We start from the raw sequence: 23,749 nt of genomic DNA, 5'->3' as shown, positions 1-23,749 counted from the left end.
AAAGGCAATGAATATTTAATCAGGCAGCCTACCAGAAACTGGGCAGATCATTAACATAATGGCCCCGGGGCTTCAAGGCTGCCTTCCTTCAAATGCACAGAACCCGCCCCTTTGGTCTCACTGGCCTCCCCTCCCCCAATCTCATCCTCTACCCCATGGGACCCCAACTTTAAAGTCAGCTCTAAAGGGAGATCTGGACAGGGTCACTAGAGGCTGAGACAGGACAATTCACCATGCATTTATTAAGCGCCTCCTGAGTGCAGGGCTCTGTGCATCTGCTGGTGACATCAAGGTGGATAAATGAATAATTGAAAGCACATCTATTAAGTTTTTACTATGTGCAAAGTATTCTTTTAAGCACCTTGGATACAAAGGCATTGAAGCTATACAGTCTCAGCTCTCAAAGTGCTGGAGGTAACCCATCTATTCTAGTGGAAAGACCACTGACCCAGGGCTGCTGTCCCCTGGACTTGGCCTCTGCCTCCAGGCTCTAAGATGACCCTTTGGCTTAGCTTGTCCTGAACCTAGGCTGTCTCCACCACCCTCCTTTCCCCCATCCCCTGCTTCCAATTCTCAGGGCCGCCTTCCCCTAAGACAATGAAAGCTTCTTGAGGACAGGGACTCTCTTCTTGCTTGTGTTTTTCCCCCAACACATAGGACAGGGGCCTGGCACAAAGTAAACACCCAGCAAATGCTTTGCCACTCATTCAGTGAGAAGCCCTAGCCAAATGACTGGATAAACTGAGACACTCACTGCCCTCTTTGGGTGCCACTTCCCTTTCTGTTGAGTGGAGATGGACATCTATGCCCCTACCCACCTCAGAAAGGGATTGCAAGGACCCACTTTGAGGCTGGATAAGAAAGTGCTTTGAAAAATGCTGCCTCTGACTGGGGGTCGAGGGTGGATGTTTTCTAAGTGTCAAGCTGTGGAGGACTGAGCCCTAGGTGTGCACTGCTGAAGAGCTGTGTGGCCCTAGGCCAGCCCCTTCCTCTCCCTCTGGATCTCAGCTTCTTCCTAGTCAGATGGCCAGAAAGAGGGGGTGGAGTTACCTGATGATGTGATGTTCTCTCTCAGGCCTTTTTCAAATCAGACAACCTATGGTTCTTTAAATATAACTCCCCAGATTCATGCTGGTATAGTTGGCATAAATTCACATAGGCCATTCTTTCCTTCTTTCTCTCCCCAGCTGGGTGGCAGAGCAGAGAGAAAACAGGACAGAGTCCAGAATTGATGGGGTACGGGTCTGGAAACCACCCCGTCCCAACTCTCCTTGAACTTTCCCATACTGTCAAGTCTCTGGCGTTAGCCTGAGGCATCTACACATTCCAGTAATCCTCTCAACTGGCCTTTCATTGCAGCAATCTCTCCATTCTCCGTTCCTAGCCCTCCAGTGTCTGTTACCTCCAGATGGCCCAAGCTACTTCCCACCTTTGACCCTTTCTAGACCCCATTCTCTTGATCCAGGCATTTGACCTCCAGTCACCCCAGCTTACTGGCTACTCCCATCAAGATCCTCCTTGGACCCCTCCTCCAGTCACCCCAGCCTATTGGCCACTCCTAGATACTTCCCATAGTCTTTCTTTATATAAAATCCATCTTGTTTCCATTAAAATGCTCAGATTCAATCTAGACCACTTGTCAATACAAGCATCACCAATGCTGAGATTCCTTAAGAGTCTGGGCAATATGGTGGATTTTTAGAATCTCACCCACCTTGGATGGTGTTTTAATAAACCTTATTTTTCTTTGGCTTAAAGGCTTGGGTCTAATTCATTCAGGCAGGACCTGCATGTTTCTATTTTGGGGTCCCAGCACCCCCAAACTTCAACAGAATGACCTGAACTTTTCATGTCCATGAGCATTGCTTTCCTCACGTGTAAAATAAAGGGGTTGGGCTGGATGTTCCCAAAGACCCTTTCTAGCTCTAAATCTGTGGATTCATGTGCCAGTCCAAGGAGCAGAGATGAGGAAGCTGGACCCGTACTTCCTGAGGATATGACTACTGATAAAGGCATCATGAGCTGGTAGGGCCACAAGAGACATCTAGTCTAACCTGTACCTGAGCAAGAATCACCCCCTATCTCCAACCCTTCAGATAAAGGGTCAGCCAGCCTTGAAGACCTCCAGTGATGGGGCGCTCACTACCTCTGAGTCAGCCATTTCAACATTTAGATAACTCAGATTGTTAGAGAGTTTTTCCTGACATCCAGTCTGGTTCTGCCATCTGTGGCCAAGCAGAACAGGACTAATCCTTCTTCCACCTGACAACCCTTCACATACCTGAAGACAGTTGTCATGTTCCGCTTAAGCCTTCTTTCCTCCAGGCTAAACATCCCCATTTCCTTCCACTGCCCTTCTTATGGCACAGACTTTTGAGACCCTTCCCTATGTTGGTAGCTTCCCTCTGAATACTCTCTTTAGCTAATCAATTTCCTCCCTACCCTACAGTGTCCAAAGCTGGACGCAATCCTCTAGTGACCAGAGAAAAATGGAGACATTGGTCATTGTCCTATCTCTTATAAGGACTGTTGAGAAAGGGACTTTGTAAATTATTGTGAGAGATGGGTAAAAGTTAGGGAAAGTTAGGTTTCCACAGAAGAGTTAATTAAGTTCCACAGAATAATTGATGAAGTGTCAGCTTGAACAAAGAAGGAGTAAAAATTAACTAGGATGAGAGTCCTCAGCCAATCCGAATGAAGTTTGTGGTTTTGCAGAAACCACAGATTCAGGATGTTAGGAAAACTGGTCTAAACTGGCCAGATAACAGTCAGGGTTGAAGAGAAAACTGGGTCAAATGGCTATCACACATGATTAATTGGCTAATTGAATATTACCTTACACACCCACAGGGAGGAGTTTTCCACATTTTTGAACATGGGACGTGTGTTGAGGAGGGGGGAACATACCAAGGAGTTGCATGTTGGGGGCGTATAGGGAAGATTGTAACCCAGAATGGGAGGTACTGAGCTGATGTCAGTCTAACAGAATAAAGTTGGTCTCACTCCTGTACTCCCCATTCCCTCTTTCTAAAGAAGGGTGGAGTCCACTCTTGGCCAGGAACATTTAACAATTCCTTTGACTTCCTCAATAATAATAAATTGCCCTTAATACCTGAATTTCAGTATCAAGCATATTTCTAACACCATGGAGCCCAGAGGAATGCCAGCTTTCTGTACTGTTGTGATCTGAGAGGCTCACATAGATCCCCAGCTCAGCAGCCTTCACCAGGAAGTCTTCTCTCATTCAGTCTCTCCTCCATCTCTGCAGCTACATGTGACCTCTGGATTCCATAGCCCTCCTTCAGTGCCTCTCTTATGGCATCCCCCAGGGCTGTTAGAGGATGTGTGTGTGTGTGTGTGTGTGTGTGTGTGTGTGTGTGTGTGAGCTCCCTACCAGGCTCTGAGCTCCCTGAGGCCAGGGATTGAGTCTCATTGAACCTGTCTCCCTTTCAGCACCTTGGACAGGGCCAAGTGGAATGAATGCATGAACCAATGAATGAACCCAGGTACAGGAAGATTGCCTGACTTTGTCTGAATCTCATAATTAAGGGCTCTTGCGTTAGCAGCTGGGAGCTGGGGCCATCAGTCCTGGCATTCAAAGTTTTCTCAATTTGGCTCCAATTTGATTTTCCAGATTTTGTTCACATACATGACTTTCCAAGCTCTATGGTCTGGCCAAATTGGATTACTTCCTGACAGATTTAAGATGGAAGGAAGCTTGGAAGTTATTTAATCTTACCCCTAAATTTTACAGGTGAGGAAACTGAAGCCCAGAGAAGACTCCTTCAAGTCCCCCAGGCCCTCACCTTGTCAATTCTCCATCTCTTGCCTCCATGCCTTTGTGTAGGCCAACCCTCACATCTGCAACATACTCACTCCTCATCTCTGCCAGCTCATACTCTCTTGGGCTTAGATGTCACAATGAACCCCCTTGTTTTACAGAGGATGACATTGAGGCTCAGGGTCAAAAAGACAATGGTACATTTGGCATTCCAACTCATCTCCTGACTAGACACAGTGCTCTTTCTGCAGGGATTCTCTGAAAACTTTTTCTTCCTTCACAGGCTAACTCAGTTGCTCCCTCCTCTGCAAAGCCTTCCCTGATTTCCCCATCCAGCTGAAAATAAGCTCTCCATTCTATTTGTCCAGCTGGAGCTTCTCTCCTGACCTCTAGTCTCCAATCTCTAACTCTCTTATTGGGTACCTCAAGCCAGATGTCCTGCTGACACCTCAGACTCAACCTGTCCAACTGAGCTCAGTATCTTCCCCCCCACCCAACCCTTCCCTCTTCTTAATTTCTCTATTACCATCAAGAGCCATCCTCCCATCCCCCAGGCTCACAACCCCGAAGTAACCCTGGATTCCTCACTCATCTCTCATATCCATTCTGTTGCCAAGGCCTACAGAGTTCACCTTTTAGACATCTCTCAAATATTGCCCCTTCTCTGACACTGCCCCCGCCCTGGTGCAGGCCCTCATCACCTCATACCTGGACTATTGCAATAATGGCTGGGGTGGGGGAGGGGAAGAGTGCCTGCCTCCAGTCTCTCCCCACTCTCCTCCACCCTCCATTCAGCCACCAAAGTGATTCTCCTGAAGTGTGGGTCTGATCATGTCATCCCCTCCCCCCAACTCACTAAACTCTAATGGCTCCCTATTGCCTCCAGGATCAAATATAAAATCCTTTGCTTGGCATTCAAAGCCCTTCCTAGCCTGGCCCTTCCTAACTTCTGTTGTCATTGTTCAGTTGTTTCAGTCATGGCCCCATTTGAGGTTTTCTTGGCAAAGATACTAGACTGGTTTGCCATTTCCTTCTCCAGTGGATTAAGACAAACAGAAGTTAAGTGACTTGCCCAGGTTCACACAGCTAGTGGGTGCCTGAGGTCAAATTCAAACTCAGGTCTTCCTGACTCCAGGCCCAGCGCTCTATCCACTGAGCCACCTGGCCTTATTTTTACGGTCTTCTCATACACTACTCCCTTCTTCCACAAACTCAATCCAGCAACACTGGCCCTCCTTGCTTTTGCTCCCACAAGACATTCCATCTCCCAACTCTGGGAATTTTCTCTGCCTGGAGTTCTCCCCTTTCTCATCTCTGCCTCCTGGCTTCTCTGGCCTCTTTTACACCTCAGATAAAACCCAAGCTTCTACAAGAAGTTTCTCCTGATCTCCTTTATGCTAGAGCCTTCCCTCTGTGGTTACATCCAGTTCATTCTGTCTGTTCTCATTTGCAGGCAGAGTTTCCTCCTCTCCCCACCCCCACCCCCATTAGACTGGCAGCTCCGTGAATGCAGGGACTGTTTCGGCATTCCCAGGGCTCAGCGTGAGTGCCTGGCACACAGTAGGTCTTTAATAAGTGTTTGATGACTTGACTTGACTTTCCTTTCCTTTCCATCCATGCCAGGACCTTGCTTCCATCCCCATCACATCGTGCCTTGTATCCGTCTCAGATTCCCCCAGGATACAGTCAGGGCATGAAACCAGAGATGGGCTCTTTTCCCATCCTCATTCCCAGCTCCAGGCACAGGATCCTGAGCATAGCAGGACCTGGCAAGTGCTTTTTATTGGATTTCAGATTTCATTCTGGAAGGAACCTGTCAGAAGCCATCTTGTCCCATTTTACAGATGAGGAAACTAAGACTCAGAGAAATTAAGTGTTTTCCCCAAGGTAAGTAGAGGAGTCAAGATTGGAACCCAGGGCTCAGACTCCAGAGCCTATGGTTCTAGGACCACCACAAAGAACTAAATGGGGATGAACGGACTAAAGAGGTTGGCATGGCCTCTGAGACATCGGAAACTACCAGGGTTAAATGCTCCACACTTCCTATGAGGCATCGGGGATTTGACTTCCAGAAATACCATTTGTCAGGACCAAGAGGTCAAGGCTAGCCAGGGCAGCTGGTGGAGGTTCTGGCCCGCCACCTGGTGGCGAGTCCAAGAACTGCACCCTCTGAGCTCAGGCTCCCTAACCTGACCTTGGGGTTTTCAGTTGTTGAACAAGCCTTTATCAGGTTCCTGCTGTCTTCCACACTCTGGGCGCCAAGGGCTGGAGATAGAAAGGCCTTCTAAAGAGAGAAACAAATCCTTGGCCCTGAGAAGGTCATATTCCAACCTGGGCGCGGGGGGGGGGGGGGGGGTGTCATGTATATTTCTAAGTTTCTACAAAATAAATCCAAGGTAAAAATTGGAGGGGTGGGGGACGGGGGGGTGGGGGATGTTGAGGGCTCTGATATCTTGAAGGACCCAGGAAAGGCTTCTTGGGGAAGGTTGACTTGAGCAGAGTTGTGAAGTTCACAAAGGTTCTTAGAAGGCCCAGATGAAGCAGGACTGCATTCTAGGCATGGAGGATGAGATACGGAGATGGAAGATGGAGGGATGTGTGGGGGGATGGGCAAGAAGGTTAGCATCCATTTTACAGATGAGAGAATTGAGGCTGAGGGAGGTTGAAGGACTTGCTCACTCAGTAGGTGTTTGAGGCAGGATTTGAATTCAGATCTTTCAGACTCTGGGTCCAGACCTGTAACCACTGCACCCACCCAGCTGCCACAAGATTTAGCAACCGATTGGATGTGCGGTGTGAGTGTGAGTATGAAGGATGCTGAGGCTGCCAAACTGCGTGTCTGGAAGGATGGCAGGGCTGTGACAGAAACAGGGGTGTTTCAAAGAGAAAAAAGTTTTGGAAGAAAGATGAGTTCTGTTTTGGACAAATTAAGTTGTGAAATATCTATAGCAGAGACTCAAAATGTCCTAGAATAGCTGGGGAGGTGGGATTGAAATGCAGGAGAGGTGAGGGCCAGAGAGATAGAGCTGGGAACCCTCTGCAGAGAGATGGGGACGGAACTCACAGGGCCAGGGAGAAGAGGGCCCAGGACCAATGCCTGGGGACACTTGAGTTTGGGTATGTAACAAGGATAAAGTTCTAGCAAGAAAGACAGAGGACAGGCCAGCCAGGCAGGAGGAGAACCAGGAGAGCAAGAGGGTGTCATGAAAACCCAGAGTGGACAGAGAGGCAGGCAAGGGAGGTCATCAGCAAGGAAAGGGGGAAAAAGAGGACAAGAATGAGAAAGGAGGAAAGGCCCCCAGATGTGCCCCCAGCTCTAACGTTCCCTCTTCTATGTTCTAAGCTCCCTCTCAGCCCTGACATCCCCTGTTCTCAGGCCCCTCCCAGCCCTCACATTCTATATTCTAAGATCACTCCCAGCTCTAACATTCTGTGTTCTACATCCCTCCCTGCTCTGTCTGAGAGTCTATAAGTATGTGATATGGGGCTGGGAGAACGGGGGAAAGGAAGCATGTGGCCTAAATTCCTCTCCCTTGGCTTTGTTCCTTGCCACTTCCCCGGGAGGTTTCAAACCCAAATACCTTTGGAGATGCAGCCAAAGCCCACAAACAATGAGGGCCAGCTGCCAATGGGCATGACTGAAAGAAACCAGACGGAGAATGCGTCTCTGTTCTCTTTCCCTCCGTGGCGTGTGACTTGGGCTGGGGAAGAGCCAGGCCGGGGGTGGGGTACAGGGAGGGAAGGCTGGATAGCCATGGCTCGTGAAGTAGTCTGGGCCCTGGCACTGGTGTCACTGCAGACCTGGGGGCAGCTTTGGACCCGGCCCCCCAGACAAATCAATGCTGATTAACTGGTCAGTTGTAGGGGCCGAGGGAGGGCTCTCTGTGACAACCGCAACCATCCCAAAAGGCTCCCAGGTTTACAAAATGCTTTCCTCCCAGTAGCTGTATAGATGACACAGTGGGAGAAGTGCTAGGCCCAGAGTCAGGAAACCCTGAGTTCAAATCCAGCCTCACACACTTACTAGTTAAAGGATCTTGGCCCCATCACTTACATCTGTCTGCCTCACTTTCCTCAACTGTAAAATAGAGATAATCATTGCATCTACCTCACAGGGTTGTCATGCAAACCAAATGAAAAAATATCTGCACAGTGTCTGGTACACAGTAGGTAATTAATAAATGCTTATTCCCTTTCCTTTCTGTTTCTCCCCTTTAGCCTGGGAGGTAGAGTGAAGAGAATGGTATCCCCATTGTATAGAGAAGGGAAAGGGAGCCAGAGCACCCAAAGCTAGGATGTGTCTAAGCCGCCCTGGTCACTGGGCCATCCCACGCAGCCTCTGGGGATGGGGAGCTCAGGGTCCTCTTACAACATGGCACCCACCTGCAGCCTCTGCCCTCTGGGCACAAGCAGACCAAGGCTAGTCTGCCCTCTGGCCCCTCTCATCCCCCAGGCTAGACCTTCCCAGCTCCTCTAGCCAACCCAAAGGTGCTGGCAGCAGCTCTTCTGAAGCTTCTGAAGTCCTGGGAATGGCCAGGGGCTCTGAAGGAGACGTCCTTCCCACCCTCCTTTTCCCTCCTGCCAGCATTCCACCGGGGTTAGTGACCACCGCTCCCCTTCCATTCCCATACTAAGGGCTCAGTCACAGAGAGGAAGAGACCAACTTCCTTATTGCACAAAGGAAGAAGCTAGGCCCAGAGAGTTTGTGCCATTTGCCCAAAGTCACACAGCAAGGAAGGTGGAGGATGCACTTGAACCCATATGGCACATTATAGTGCAAAGAAGCTTAGACTCCCAGCTCCGTCTACTATACCCCTCGGCTTCTGAGAACTAAAAATAGACAGTATTCTGGAGAAGGGTGGAGTCCGTGAAAATACAGGTAACCCTGAATTATCCAGGGGCCCAGCAGGGCAAATCCTGGGTATGAAGTGTACCAGGGAGGGAAGGTGACTAACTTTCTGAACCTTCATTTTATCCTCTGTAAAACGGGCATAATAACCCTATCTCTTGGTGGCAGTTGATCCCCAAAGGAGACGACATCTGTAAAGTACTTTGTAAATCTTACTGTTCTAAGAGCTGTCCCTAACCTCTTCATGTTTCAAGAGCTAAGAAAAAAATCAATAAAAACCCATAGCTTTCCAAAGCCATGTGCCAGTGGGCTAGTGCCTAAGGACAGGGCTGGGCCTCCTACAGCAGACCCCCATTTAAGCCTTGGAAATCAAACAGCAAAAAAACAAACAAACAAAAAAAAGTCTTTACCTAGCACCCACAGGAGCTATAGGACCTTCCCCTTTCTGAGCCTCAGTTTCTCTACCTGTAAAATGGAAAGTTTGGGTCCCTTCTGGACAGAACACTGTGCTTTTCTCATCTATTAAAAAAAAAAGCAACACAAAACATCTGTGCCAGCACCTTCACCCAGAGCAGCCGCAAGTGTACAGGTCAGCGGTCAGACCTCGTCCCTGCCCTGGCAGCACCAAAGGGAGGCGAGACACACCCACACAGACACACACCCACGTCAGTCAGTTCAGCTTCATTCAGTTCTATAAGACTCTGGACCAGGCCCTAGAGATGTGGATTTTCACAACAACCACGCCAGTACCTTATCCCAAGGAGGTTACTTACTCTCTAATGGGGCATATCATAAATGTATAAAAAGAAAAAAATTAAGCATCTATGAAGTGCCCACTATGTGCCCGGCCCTGGGCTAAGTGCTCTGCAAGTATCACCTCATTTTATCCTTCTAACAACCCTAGGAGGCAGGTATATTACTATCATTCCCATTTGACAGAGGAAGAAACTGAGGCAGATAGATATTAGGTGACCTGCCCATGGTTTCACATCTAGTAAGAGTCTGAGGCTGGATTTGAACTCAGGTCTTCCTGGTTTCATTTCACTACTCAGTTGTCTCTAAGAAAGAGGGCAGAATGTTCAGCTCTGGTCTGAGCTCCTCAGGGTAAGGGGTCCTTAATGAGGGGAAGGCAGGCTTTCTGAGGAGGTGGGGTATGGCATTGCTGGGCTTTAAAGACTGGGAAAAGGTGTGGAGAGGGCAGACCAGGTGTCAGGTACAGCATGAACAGAGATCTTGGAGGCAGAGTATTAACACTGAGCAAGGCTTCAGAGGCAAATATCCTCCAAATATGGACCCTGGACCCCTAAGGACCATGGAGCCCTCAATGGCCCGAATTGCTGAGTGTCACAACAGGAAAGAGCCTGGGTGGGGGCTGGGAGACTTGGGTTTGAGTTCTATGATTTGAGACAATGGAAGCTTTACCAGAGCATCTGGCCCAACCTGGTAACTTTACAAATAAGGAAACTGAAGCCTGGGGTGGACAAGGGACTTGTCTAAGATAAGAAAAGGGAACATTCTGTAAAAGGAGGCTCTGCGGCCTCAGCTTCTTCTAGCTCCAGGAACCCAGGCTTCCTGGGACTGGAGCTTCTCCATTGGAGACAGCAAGTCCATTCACTCATTCATTCAACAACAATTTATTAATACCTACTATGCGCTAGGTGCTGGGGATACAGAGACTAAAACCAAGCACCTGTCCACAAAGAGGTTACATTCTAATAGGGAAACACAACATGAATACACTGATAACTAAATTTAAGCAGACAAAAGGTTATTTCAGGGGTGGAGAGGAAGGAAACATTGATACCTTGGGAAGGGACTCCAAAAAGCCCAGTGACTTCCACAGCGAAAGTCAGTCAACAAAGCATTATTAAGGCCTTGCTATGTGCCTGCACTGTGCTGCGTTCTGGGGATATAAAGAAAGTGGTGGCATGGGACCCTGGGTCTCCTTGGCTTCAGGGCTGGCTCTTAGTACCACCTGCTTCCCATTCATGTCCCCTTCCTCTGTAGGTGGAGGGGTGGGCTGTTCTCAATGATCTTTGGTCCCTCTCATTTAGCTTCTTCCATGATAAAAACACCCAGGCAGGACAATGAAGAAGTGAGCTTTTCCAGATGGCTGGGTGTGATCTGTATCTGTGTGATTGTCACTGATGGCTTTCTCCAAAGTGTCAAGGTGACCCTGTTTCTGGAAGGCTCTGCTAGAGGACCACACGATCTAGCAGTTGTCAACAGACAAGAAAGACGGCTTTTAGTGTGGCCTGGGACTGGCCGTGTGCCTGTCAGAGGAGCTGCCCGTGGAAGTCAAGAGTGTTGGTCACCAGAGGCTGACTCAACCAACCCAGCAGCATTGACACCTGTTATGGGCCAGCTGTGCTTCTAGGGTCTGGGGATGTAAGGACCAAGGGGAGACAGGGCCTGGCCTCAAGGAGCTTCCTGTCACTGGCCCCAAACAAGCCAAGGAAGATAGAAGCTGCAATAAGCCACCGTGGAGGAGGCTCCATGCCCCCAGAAGGATGAGCGTTTTGCTCTGTGTGGAACCACAGACTCAGTGTCTCCAGCTCGGGAGGGAGCCTCTGAAGACAGAGGGGCCTGTGTCTGACCCTCTCCTGGAGCAAGGATCCTCCTATTGGCATCTATGCCTAATGGGCAGGCAGGATCCCCCCTGTTCTTGCATGCTATCTGGGACAGAGACCTCATTAACTACCAAAGCAACCATTCCACTCTTCAGCCAGCTCTAAGAATTAGAAAGCTTTTTCTTAGGATGAATTGAAACCTGCCTTCCGTCCTATCTCCTACTGGAGAAGAAAGTCCTATCCAAGCAAGCTATTTGGTTTTTCTACCTATTGGCTACCAAGAAACACAGGATCCTAGGGTGGGAGCTTGGAAAGGACCCCAGGAGCCAGCTAGTCTGAGCCGTTCATTTACAGTCAACATTTATTAATCACCTGCTATACACCTGGAACTCTGCCAGTGAGACCGAGAAGAAATCGAGTCACTCATTAGAGATAATATAGGGAATCAGAGGCAGGTTTTGAACTCAGCTCCTCTGCCCCTAGAGCCAGTGTTCTTTCCATTGCATCCCCAACAAGAGGAGATGTCGATGTCTGCAGAACAACTGGTGGGCAGACTCCCTCCTGTCTGGGGCAGCAGTGGCCAACAGGTTGGAGCAGTCACCTAGGACATAGACAGTCACGGTGGCCACCACATTGGCCGGCCGGAGAAGAGTTTGTTGGCAATTTTTTTTTTACAAACAGACTTTCCAAACGGAAAGGCAGTTTAGTGATTCGTGCCATCTCGGCTCTCAGTCTCCATGGGGAAAGGGCTTTCAATGAAAACTCAACCTGATTCTATTATGTGTCTGGAATTGTATGTCACTTCAGCTCCTCGGCCATCGACTGTTTCTATAAAATAGTGACAGAGCTTGGGGACTTGAAAGGACTGGGACAAAAGGTAATGAGGTCAGGATGTGAGAGTGGCAACTTCCTGTGTGGCCTTGGGCTTCCTCCTTTTAAGGAGGGTGAACCAGGGGGCCCCCAAAGCTTCATTCACTGCTAATGTGGTTCTGCTGTGGAACTCTAATCAGGAAACCAGAGACAGGCAGCTTTCATTATTAGAAAGTTTTCCCTTAAGTCAAATTTCAATTGATCTCTTTGTGGCTCTCCCTCCCCACACTGCTCCTGGTTTTGACCTCTGGGGCCCAGCAGGAAGAGTCTCATTCCTTGGGTAAGTGATTGGCTTTTCAGATCCTTGAAGTGAGATACCACATCCTCCCTCTGATTCTTGTCTCCTCCAGGGGGAACGTGCCCAGTTGCTTCAATGGTCCCCATAGGGCATGGACTCCAGGCCTTTCACATCCTCATTCACACCCTCTTTGGTGTGTGTGTGGGGAAGCCTGTTGTTAAACATTTACCAGCACACCTCTGTCCTGGGCCCCCTTCTCTTCTTTGACCTCATTCTCTCCTGATAATCCTATTTACTCCAACTGGTTCAAGTATCTTCTCTACTGTAGATGCTGCCAGCTCCATATATCCAGCCCTAATCTCTCTCCTGAGCTCCATCCCCATATCAGGCCCCTATTGGGCCACCGAGCTTGGATGCCACATAGCCATTTCAAATTCTCCATGTCCAAAACAGAACTCAAGATCGTTCTCCCCAAACTTTTCCTTCTCTTGACCTTCCCTGTATTGGTCAAGGATTCCCTGCCAGGACTCCAGCTTCACAAGCACTGAAATCAGCTGTGACTCTTCACAGTCTCTCCCTCCTCCTCTCTAGTCCTTTGCTGAGTACCTCCACCAGGTATCCCATCTGTCCACTTCTCCCCACTCACACAAACCACCAAGATAACTGAAGCTATCAGCACCTCTTCCCTGCTCCATTTTGGCTGATTCCTTATTTGCCCTATTGCTCACAGCCCCATAGATTTACAGTGGAAAGGGACCCAATAGAGGATCCTGAGTCCCACCTCCTCGTTTCACAGATGAGGAACCTATGGCACAGAGGAATTCTCTAACCTAAGGCCCATGGTTAGAACAGAAACTCCTTGAGTGAAGGGCTGTTCTGCTTTGTCTCTTTGTCCCCCCAGTGCCTTAGGTGCTGGCTGATTGACATCTCCTCTTCTTTGCTCTAGGATCCCTCTCAGCTCTAAATTCTCCCTTCTATGGGCCAGACTTGTCACCCCCTGCCACCCCCAGTCCATGTGAGTGAGGGAATGGATCAGTGAGCTCATTCCTCTTGGCAGAATCTTCTCTCACTCCTCCCCCTCCAGGCTGGCTCTCCCTGGATCAGTGGGGCTCACCCTGGACACATTTCCCACAATGCTATGCCTTCCCTGGGCCAGTTTATTCTCCCAACCCCGTTTCCACTTGGGTCAGTGATGTCCCTCCTCTGCCTTACTTTTTCAATACAACCTCCTTCCCTTTTCAAGACACTTAGAAGCCTCTTCTAGGCAACAGACTCAAGTCTAAACCCCTGATTCAAGGCTCCCTACAGTGGCCCCCACTTTGCATTCACAGCTTTGTTACTAATCCCCTCCACTCACTATGTGTTTGAGTCAAACTGGCCTCCTTGTCATTCTGCGAACCTCATCTGGGGCTCCTCACTTCCGGGCTGCCTCCTGTCTCTCAGTTCACCTGCTTGACCAGCTCAGTTTGTCATATTCCTCCCCATCCTTCAAGGCTTAACTCAAGGGCTAACGCCTCTAGGAAGCCCTCTCCGATCACCCTCAACCAGATGGGGCCTTTCCCTTTCCCTGAATTGAGTTAAAAATAGTAACAGTAACAGAAATGACACCTGACATTTATATGGCCTTAAGGCTTACAATCTGATCCTCACAAAACCTCTAGGAGGTAGGCACTATTATTAGAACCCACTTTACAGAGAAGGAAACTGAGGCTGACAGTGCCTTGGCCAGAATCACATATCCAGTAAGCATCAGAAGCAGAATTTGAATTCAGGTCTACATCTTCTTTGTCTCCTTTCTAATGTCCCAGTCTCATGTCTGGCAGCAATGTCAGAGTCTACATGCTCCTGGAGGGCAGGGTCTGGGGCCTCTCCAGAGGGTCAGGGTGGGGATTCATTCGGAATAAGCACAACTCACTATTCCAGAATTAGAGAGCTCTGAGAGGGAGCTCAGAGGCATCTACTCCAACCTATAACAGAAAAACTGAGAAGAGAAGCCTGCCCACAACAGCTCCCACAGCCAGCCTGTTCTTGGGGACCCCTCCCAGAGAGGGGGGGTGCTTCCCCAGGCAGCCCCTCCCACCTCGAGGCAGCTAGCTCCCATCAGCCTCACTGCAGTGTCCCCCTCTTCCCTCTCTTCCCCTCTTTGCTAGAAGACTGCATCCTTCGTGCTTTCCCCTCTGTCCAGTCTTCAGCCTCTCCCAATCTCCCAGCTCCTTCCCTCCTGCCTGCTAACGAACATCTCTCCTCATCATCCCCTACCCCTCCTCCAGGTATTGCCATCTCTCTTCTCTTTCCCAGCTAAAATAGAAACAATCAGTCTATGCTGGCTGCCTCTGCCCTTACAGTCTGGTTTCCCACCTCACCAATCAGCTGAAACTATTCTCTCTGAAGTTGCCAGTGGTCTCTTAATGGCCAATGCTGATGGTCTTTTTCTCTGTCCCAATCCTTCTCTACCTGACACAGTAACCACCCTCTCCTCCCAGATAATGTCTCCCCTCTGGATTTGTGTGTTGCTGCTCTCCATGGTTCTGCTTCTACCTGTCAGACTGAGCTCTGTCCTTTCCATCATGCTCCCTATCTGAGTCTTCCCCAAGGTTCTGCCCAAGGCCCCGGCTCCTCTCTCTAGACTTTCTCCTTCTCCAAGGTCTCTTAGAGACCTCCTACTGGAGACTTTACTCTCCATACAGATATTCCCCTAAACCTCCCATTTCCTCACCCTCCTCCTCAGTCATAGAGATGGTCACACACAAGATCCCATCATTGCCCACATGTTCCACTTTCCCAGTTAGGAAGCCTGAGGTTCCCTCCATCTGACCATCACTCCCCATCATGCCACCTCTCCCTAGACATTGACCTGCTCTAAACCTTCTCCTCCATCAAGACCTCCACTCCCCCCACTCCTCAGCACTTTCTTAGCTATTATCCTGACTCTGATGAATTTTCTTCCCTCTCAACCCAATAGTTAGGTATTCCAACTCTACCCTGTCCTCTACTCTTGAATCCCTGCCCCCTGGATTATTCCTAACATTTGCCTCTACTCCTACTCATAAATCACGATGCCCTGAGGACTGGGTGTATTACAAATTCATGTTATCCAGCTTCAACTGGGCCCTCCCTTCAGCGAGGTGGTCATTTTGTTCTCTTATTATTCCTGTATTCCATTGCCCATAGATGCTATCTCACATATTCTCTCTTCCAGCTTCCCACACCTCCCCCTTCCACTCTCTCTCAACCCAGGATCTTGCTTCTGGCTTGATTGAGAAAATTAAGGCCATTTGACATGAGCTCCTTCTTTGCCCTTTCTCTTCATCTCAAAACCCCTTGACATCATCTCCTACTCTCTCCTCCTTTGCTCCAGCTTCTAACAAGAGGTGGCCCTCCTAGGACCTTGCCAACATCAACTCCTCTCCATGTATGCCTGATCCCACCTCCTCTTGTCTTCTGTAGTTGACTGCATCCTCAATCCACCCTCTCTCCCGACCCACTGCCATCTTCTACCACTCTGTAACTGCTGGTTCCTTCCCTACTGCATTCAAACAGCCCAAGTGCCCTTTGCTACATCCTTCCATACCCTCAAACTTTGGTCTTGTGTCTCCCCATTTTTGAAGCCAAACTCTTTGAAAACACCATTGATACAAGTGGTGGGAATTTTGTTTGCTTGACTATATGCACATATGTGTGTGTACATGTATGCATATATGTATATATATATACACATATATTTTTCCCAAGAAGGGAGGAGAGAATAAAATCTAATTTACTATTCTCACTGTTCGACCCTTCAACAATCTGGCTTCCAACCTCATCCCTCAGCTGAAGCTGTTCTCTCTGAAGTTACCCATGATCCCCCAATCTGCTGACTTTTCCTCAGGCCTAATCTTTCTCAACATCTCTGCTGCACTTGACACTACTGACCAACCTTTCTTTCTTGGCAGTCTCTCCCTTCTGGGTTTGGTGACACTGCTCTCACTCGTTTCTCTGTCCATCTGTCTGATTGCCCCTTCTCAGTCTCCTTTGCTGGCTTGTCACTCATATCACTCCCCTTAACTGTGGGTATTCTCCAAGGTTCTTCCTTCAGATCTCACCTCTTCTCTCTTCTCTTTCCTTCTCTCCTTCTCTCTTCTCCTCTTCTCTCCTTTGGTCTTCTCCCTCTATTATGGGCAATCTCACTAGGTCCCATGAGTTTATCGTTTCTGACAAATGACTTAAAGGTCTATATCCCTTGTCCCAGTCTGTGCTTAAGTCCTCCATCACTATCTGCCTACCGGACTTTCAGACTGTATTTCCTGGAGATATCTTAAACTCAATCCATCTCAAACTGAATTAATGATCTTATCCTCCCCCTTCCAGACTTCCTGTCTCCATCAAAGGCACCACCATTCTCCCATAATCTCAGGTTTGTGACCTACTAGTTATCCTAGATGCCTCTTTCTCCCTTTCCCCACATATCCAATCAGGTGCCAAACCTTGCCATCTCTACCCCACGACATTTCTCAGATCCAACGTCTTCTCTCCACTCACACATCTCTGAGTTGAGGCCCTCATCATCTCTCCTTTAAATTACTGCATCAATCCCTATATTGGTCTTTATACCTCTTCTCTCCTCATCCCAGTCCACCCCACATACAACTGCCTAAGTAATTTTCCTTAAGTGTAGATATGAAAAAAGGTCAAGAATATCAAGGGAATTAATGAAAGCAAAGTGAAGGAAGGTGGCCTAGCCATACCTGATCTCAAACTATATCATAAAACGGTAATTATCAAAACAACCTGGTGCTGGCTAAGAAATAGAGTGATGGATCAGGAGAATAGATTAGATACACAACACACAGTAGTAAACAACCATGGAAACCTAGTGTTTGGTAAACCCAAAGATCCAGGCTTTTGGGACATGAACTCACTATCTGACAAAAACTGCTGGGAAAGCTGGAAAACAGTTTGGCAGAAACTAGGAATAGACCAACATCTCATACCAGATACCAAGATAAGGCTAAAATAGGTACATGATTTAGACATAAAAGATGGTACCATGAGCAAATTAGTAGAACAAGAAATAGTTTATCTGTCAGATCTATGGATAAAGGAAGAATCAATGACCAAACAAAAGCTAGAGAGCATTATGAGATGTAAAATGGATAGTTTTGATTATATTAAATTAAGAAGTTTTTGTACAAACAAAACCAATGCAACTAAGATTAGAAGGAAAGCAGAAAGCTGGGGAAAATTATTTTACAGAAAATGTTTCTGATAAAGGCTTCACTTCTCAAATATATACGTATATATATATATATACACATGTATATATATACGTATATATATATACACATGTATATATATACGTATATATATATACACATGTATGTATATACATGTGTATATATATATACATACATATAACTAAGTCAATTTTATAAGAGTACAAGTCATTTCCCAATCAATAAATGGTCAAAGTACATGAACAGACAGTTTTCAAAGAAATCAAAGCTATCTAGTCATATGAAAACATGCTCTAAATCACTACTAATTAGAGAAATGCAGATTAAAGCAACTCTGAGGTACCATTTCACACCTATCAGATTAGCTAATATAATAGAAAAGGAAAATGATAAATGTTGGAGGGAATGTGGGAAAATTGGGATACTAATGCATTATTAGTGGAGTTGTGAACTGATCCACCCATTCTGGAGAGCAGTAAAGGGCAATAAAACTGTGCATGCCTTTTGTTCCAACAATACCACTACTAGGTCTATATCCAAAAGGAAAAAAAAAAAAACAAAGAGGAAAAGGCTAATATGTACAAAAATATTTACAGCAGCTCTTTTAGTGGCAGCAAAGAATTGGAAATTAAGGGGATACCTATCAGTTGGGGAATGGCTGAATAAGATGTGGTAAATGATTATAATAGAATACTGTTGTGCTATAAGAAATGACAAGCAGGATGCTTTTGGAAAAATGTGGAAAGTCTTACATAAACTGATACAAAGTAAAGTGAGCAGAACCAAGGAAACATTGTACATAGTAAGGATAATATCATGCAATGATCAACTGTGAATGGTTCAGCTCTTCTCAGCAATACAATGATCAAGAGAACTCATGATGAAGAATGCTATCCACCTCCAGAGAAAGTACGCATAAAGTCTGAATGGAGATCACAGCAGAATATTTTTCACTTTCTTAATTTTTTTCATGGGTTTTCTTGGGGGGGGGGTCTGTATTTTCTTTCACAACATGGCTAATATGTTTTGCATGGTTACACATCCTATATCAAATTGCTTATCATCTTGGGGCGGGGGGAGAGGAGGGAGGGAGGGAGAGAATTCAGAACTGAAAAATGTGAAAAATGAATGTCAGAAATTGTTTGTACGTGCAATTGGAAAAAATATAATTTTTAAAAAGTGAAGACTTGACCACGTCACCTCCCCCTTCTCACGCTCAGTATGAGCTCTCCACTTCCTCTAGAATGAAAGCCCTCTGTTTAACTTTTAAAGCTGACCCCAATCTCTTTCCAGCCCTCCTGCACTTTCCTTTTACTCCTGAGCCCTGGGATCCAGCTAAGCTGGACTTCTGTTTCTCACACATTCCACCTCCAGACCTTTGCACCAGCTGTCCCCATGCCTGGAATGCCCTCCCTCCTTACCTCCACCTCCTGGAGACCCTCTTTTCCTTCAGGACACAGAGCAAGCACTTGTTGTAAGCCCTGAAAGTGCTTGTGCCCCTCTGGCCTTCTTCAACCACCTTGCACCTAATCCTAGGCAGCTAGGTGGCACAGTGGATAGAGCTCGGAGTCTAGGGTCAGAAAGACCTGAGTTCAAATCCAGCCCCAGACACTTACTAGCTATGTTACCCTAGACAAGTCATTTAACCCCATTTGCCTTAACGTCCTTAACTGTAAAAGAGGGCTAATAATAGTGCCTGCTTCCCAGGGTTGTTGAGAGGATCAAATGAGATTATATTTGAAAAGTGTGTAGCACAGACCCCAGCACACAGTAGGTGTTACATAATGGCTATTATTAGTTTATATATGTATTTGCATTTGTTCACTTCATATTTATTCTATATGTTTTTTATTTCAACTCACTGTTTCCATTAGAATGGAAGCTTCACTTTGAGTGGGGCCTATTTCATTCTCTGTCTTTGTACCCCCAGGGCCCAGAGCATAGTAGGCATTTAGTGAATGCTTGTTGACTGACTCCCACAAGGCTAATTATGATCTCTGTGCAGATGACTCCCAGGTTGATCTACCCAGTCCACCACTTTCCTGAGCTTCAGGTCTGCCTCACCCGACACCTAGGGGACATTCCAGATGCACTTCAGACTCCACGGGGCCAAAATAGGACTCGTGACCTTCCTCCCACCAAACTCCAAACTCCAACCTCTTCCAAATGGCACCACCATTTTCCCAGTCACTCAGGTCTGTTACCTCAGCATTATCTTTGCCTCCTGACTCTCCCTCACACCCTGTTTCTAATCACTGGCCAAAAATTGTTGTTTCTCTAATCATGGCTGCAACCTGAGTCCAGACCCTCATCCCCTCTTAGCTAGGCTATTCAAATGTCTCCCGGCTGGTCTTCCTGTCTCAGGTTTCTCCCCACTTCAGTCCATCTTCCACCTAGCTGCCCAAGTGGTTTTTTCCAGGAGACCAAATGGAACTATGTCACGCCCTCACTCCATAAATGCCAGTGGCTTCCTACTGATTCTAGGATGAAAGAGAAGCTCTTCTGGTTAGCTTTTGGAAGTCCTTCTCTTTCCAGCCTTATTGTATGTCACTTCCCTTCTTCATTTTACAGTCCAGCCAAATGGGTTTTGTCTCTGTTCCTCATACATGATGATCCTCCATCTCCCACCTCCAGGCCTTTGCCCTGACTGTCCCCCAGGCCTGGAACGCAAGCCCTCCTCACCTCCTTCAAGATTCAGCCCAAGCAGCATCTTCTCACAGTCTTTCCTGATCCCCCCCTCCCCAATTGCTGCTCACACTCACCCTCCCAAATCACCTTGTAATTTTTCTGAATACACTTCTACACTCATGTCTTATCTTCCCCATTAGAATGTAAACTCCTTGAAGTCAGGGATTGCTTCATTCATTGTCTTTGTGCCCCTAGTGCCTAGCACAGTGCCTGGCACATAGTAGGCACTTAATAAATGTTTGTTCTTCAACAGCTTTAAGGTTTGCAAAGAGCTTAATATACATTAACTCATCCAACCCTCACAACGGTCCTGTGAGGTAGGCATTATTACAGGCCTCATTTTTCAGAGGACACAGAGAGATGGTTCAACAGCAGCGGCTGCCGCATCCCCCTCCCCATGTTGCAGAGCACCAAGGATCCCTGAAATAGGAACTCTTGGCAAGCCCCTCTGACTGAATGTTCCACATAAGCTTCCATTAAGCACGGGCCTAGGGAGGACGAGCCCCCACCGGGGAGGTACCCAGCAGCAATATCACAGGTGCAGATCAAAATGAACAAACAAACAAATCTCCTCGGAAAAACGGGTCCAAGTCATCCTGGGGGATGCTTAGTGGTTTCTGGCAGACACATTAACCGGATATATATTCTTCAAAGAAATCATGAGGCTTTATTATACAACAAAACATACGAACAGAGATAGAAACAGAGGTCCTGGAAGGAGTGAGACAGTTCAGCTCCAATCCCAGTCAAGCACTTTACACCTCCCAGCCCTCCCCCCTCAGACTCACATCCCCCTCCCCCTCAGAAAGCAAACACGACTGTGGGCGGCGGGTGGCATACGGATAACAAAAGCTCTCATTTCTAGAGCGCTTCCGAGTCTCCAAAGCGCTTTCCTCACAACAGCCCTGTGAGGTAGGTAGTGCAAGGATTATTATCCCCATTTGACAGATGGGGAAACTGAGGCCCGGAGAGTTGCAGTGATTTGCCCAAGGTCCCAGGTCTTGTAAGTGCTGGCACTGGGTTTTGAACCCAGGTCTTCGGCCTCCAAGATCAAGGCTCCGAACGAATCTCGGACTGGCAATGGGACCGGCTTGGCCGGGGAAGCACGTGGGTTCCAGTGCCCCTCCAAACACCGCCCTCGTCCACCCTCGCCCACCAGCTTCGGTGTCGGCCACAGCGGCCCCGCGTCAGGCACCACACAAGGACCAGTCTGCGGCGCATTTGTGAAAAACCCAGTTTATTGCAGATTGTACTTGGCCTCTCTCCGCTCCTCATTCTTACAAGACTTGTTGATATCCATGATCTTTTCACAGATGTATTTGTTGACCTTGGACAGTCTCTGTGCAATCTCTGTCTCGTCGACGGTTTCTTGTGCTATTCGGTCATAGAGACACTCTGTGGGGAGACAGGGAAAGAAGAAAGCATGGATGAGGAGCCCGTGTGGGAAACCTGCCCAGTCACGCCTCTACCCTGCAAATGCTCCCTGCACAATGCCTCTGTTTGCCCGGGCCTCTGAGGACGTGACTTCCCCTCCCGTACTCTGGGACTTGGTCAGATTTTCTCTGTTCTTCAGATGATTCCCATGCCCCATCTCTGCACTTTCCCTTGTTCCCCACACCTGGCGCACACCTCCCCTGCTCACCTCCACCTCACACAGCCCCTGCAGGAAGCCTTCCCTGGTGCCCTCTCTCTCAAACTACCTTGCAGTTACTCCTTCAGCCTCAGTTTCCTCATCTGTAAAAGGAGAGAACCACACTAGATGACTTCTAGATAGATCATTCTAAGCAGTAAAAGTCGACCTGAAGGGGCTGTGGGCTCCCAGGGATAAAATGGGGCAGGCAAAGCGGAGGCAAAACCGATGGGGAAGACGGGGCAAGGAGAGGGAGCTGAGTGTGCCGTGTCCCCTCAAGGACCCAGCAAGGGGCTTCACTTGGGGGAACGTCTGGGGGGAGGTTTCTGCTTCTCTTCTGGGGGAGCCACTTGTTGGGATGTCACAGGGGTGACTCCTTTTGGGCATGGAGGCCTCAGAGACTCCTGCCAGCTGCCCATACTGGGCTTCGTCACTCCTAAAGAGCAGTGAGGATGGCAGCTAAATGAGGAGCAGCATGAATGTGTGCTTTTACAAAGTGATGACCAGTCCTCAGAGCCTGGGCCTGTCCCTCCTCAGGAATCCCTTGGAAAGTTAGCAAAAGTTTATCTCTGTCCACCCCTCCCCACTTTCTCTGGCAATTCTACAAATGGCCTTGCAGGCCTGGAAAGTGTCTGTGTGAGGGGGAGGGAAGGGGTTCCCTTCCTCCTTCAGGATGACTCATGTACCCCATCCTTCCCCCAGGCTCTGCAGGCTCCAGCTTTGCTGACCGTGTACAATGAGATGGCAGAGAGATATATAATACAATAAAAATGATCTATATTTGTCCAATGACATGAGAAGAGGTGGCCAAGCACAGTTTGGAACAGACACAGAAAGTGGGAAGGAAACGGGCCTGGCTGTACGAAGGGGCCACAAGAAAAATGGAAAGTCAATTTCTTTTCAGTACTGGGAGCCAGGAGCCCTGTGTTCTAGCCTTTCTCCATCCCCTTCCCCTCCAGGGGCCTGTTTCCTTATCAGTAAAGGAAGGGGTCAGATGAGATGATTGCCAATGTCCCACACAGTTCAGAAATTCTGGGCTTCCTCTGGGCTCTGACATTTTTCATTCTATGTTCAAAGGGCCCTCAGAGCTCTGACATTCTCTGATTTCTCAGCTCTGACATCCCGTTCTAAGATCACTCCCAGCCCTGACATCCCCTGTTCTAAGGCCCCTCCCAGCCCTGACATTCCCTGCTCTCTCCTGACTCTAATGTTTTCCAATTCTACTCCAAACATGCCAGTGTTTGCTATTCCTCATATGATAGCTGAAATTCCCTCTTCTGCTGTTCCCTGGGGCTCTGTCACCACCATCCTTGAAAAGTCCCAATTTGAGACACCTGCCAGGCAGTGCCCCAAGCTCACCCAGAGCCTGCCAACACCCTTCCCAGTCAGGGCAAAGTTCCACTGAGCTCAGGGTTGCTGTGTTTGCCCTTCGTTCTCGAAGAGGACTGTGACATCAGGGAAACAAAGACGTGACTTGCAGTTGACTTTGATTTAAGTGAGGGAGGGCTGTGCAAGGTCACCAGCCTCACTTTCTTCTCCAAGGCCATCTGGGTCCAGTGGCCTGATATGCACCAGGATGCACTGGGAGACCCTGGCCCTCTTAGGCTAAGGCGTTTTCATGAGTTTGGGCCCTCCTGCCTTACGGTGAATGTCAATGGTAACTGTTTCTCTTTGGAACAGCAACCCTGAGATTCTTCCTCTCCCAGCTTCATTTTTTTTTCCTTTTTTTCTAATTAGGGCCATCCCTTGACTCACTTCTTAAAGAGGCCTATTCACTGAATGGGTGTTACCTCACTGAACTCAAAGAGGCAAATCAAAGCAAGGAAGGACCTTAGAACCTGGAACAGAGAATGCCCAACCTGAAAAAGACAAGAGAACATCCAAGCTGGGCGGCCCCTAAGATCATA

General features: G+C 48.0%; 2 protein-coding genes across 5 annotated transcripts in view; both read right to left on the bottom strand.

Annotated features, from left to right (window-relative positions):
• Positions 1–23,749, bottom strand: part of AGBL4 (ATP/GTP binding protein like 4) — a 799,994-nt gene that overhangs the window by 91,750 nt on the left and 684,495 nt on the right. The window lies entirely within an intron of this gene.
• Positions 20,855–23,749, bottom strand: part of BEND5 (BEN domain containing 5) — a 43,586-nt gene continuing 40,691 nt past the window's right edge. For 2 of the 3 annotated variants that reach the window (XM_036757922.1, XM_036757921.1), the window contains one exon: positions 20,996–21,607. In XM_036757922.1, the coding sequence (XP_036613817.1) occupies positions 21,450–21,607 (158 nt within the window). In that variant the 3' untranslated portion in view covers positions 20,996–21,449. Of the gene's footprint in view, positions 21,608–23,749 lie in introns of all 3 variants that reach the window. The other variant, XM_036757920.1, reaches the window with a different exon arrangement.

Source organism: Trichosurus vulpecula, chromosome 4 (assembly GCF_011100635.1).
Source record: "Trichosurus vulpecula isolate mTriVul1 chromosome 4, mTriVul1.pri, whole genome shotgun sequence".
Taxonomy (NCBI): Eukaryota; Metazoa; Chordata; class Mammalia; order Diprotodontia; family Phalangeridae; genus Trichosurus; species Trichosurus vulpecula.
The sequence above is the reverse complement of the archived record's forward strand: the minus strand, read 5'-3'. Positions and strand labels throughout refer to the sequence as shown.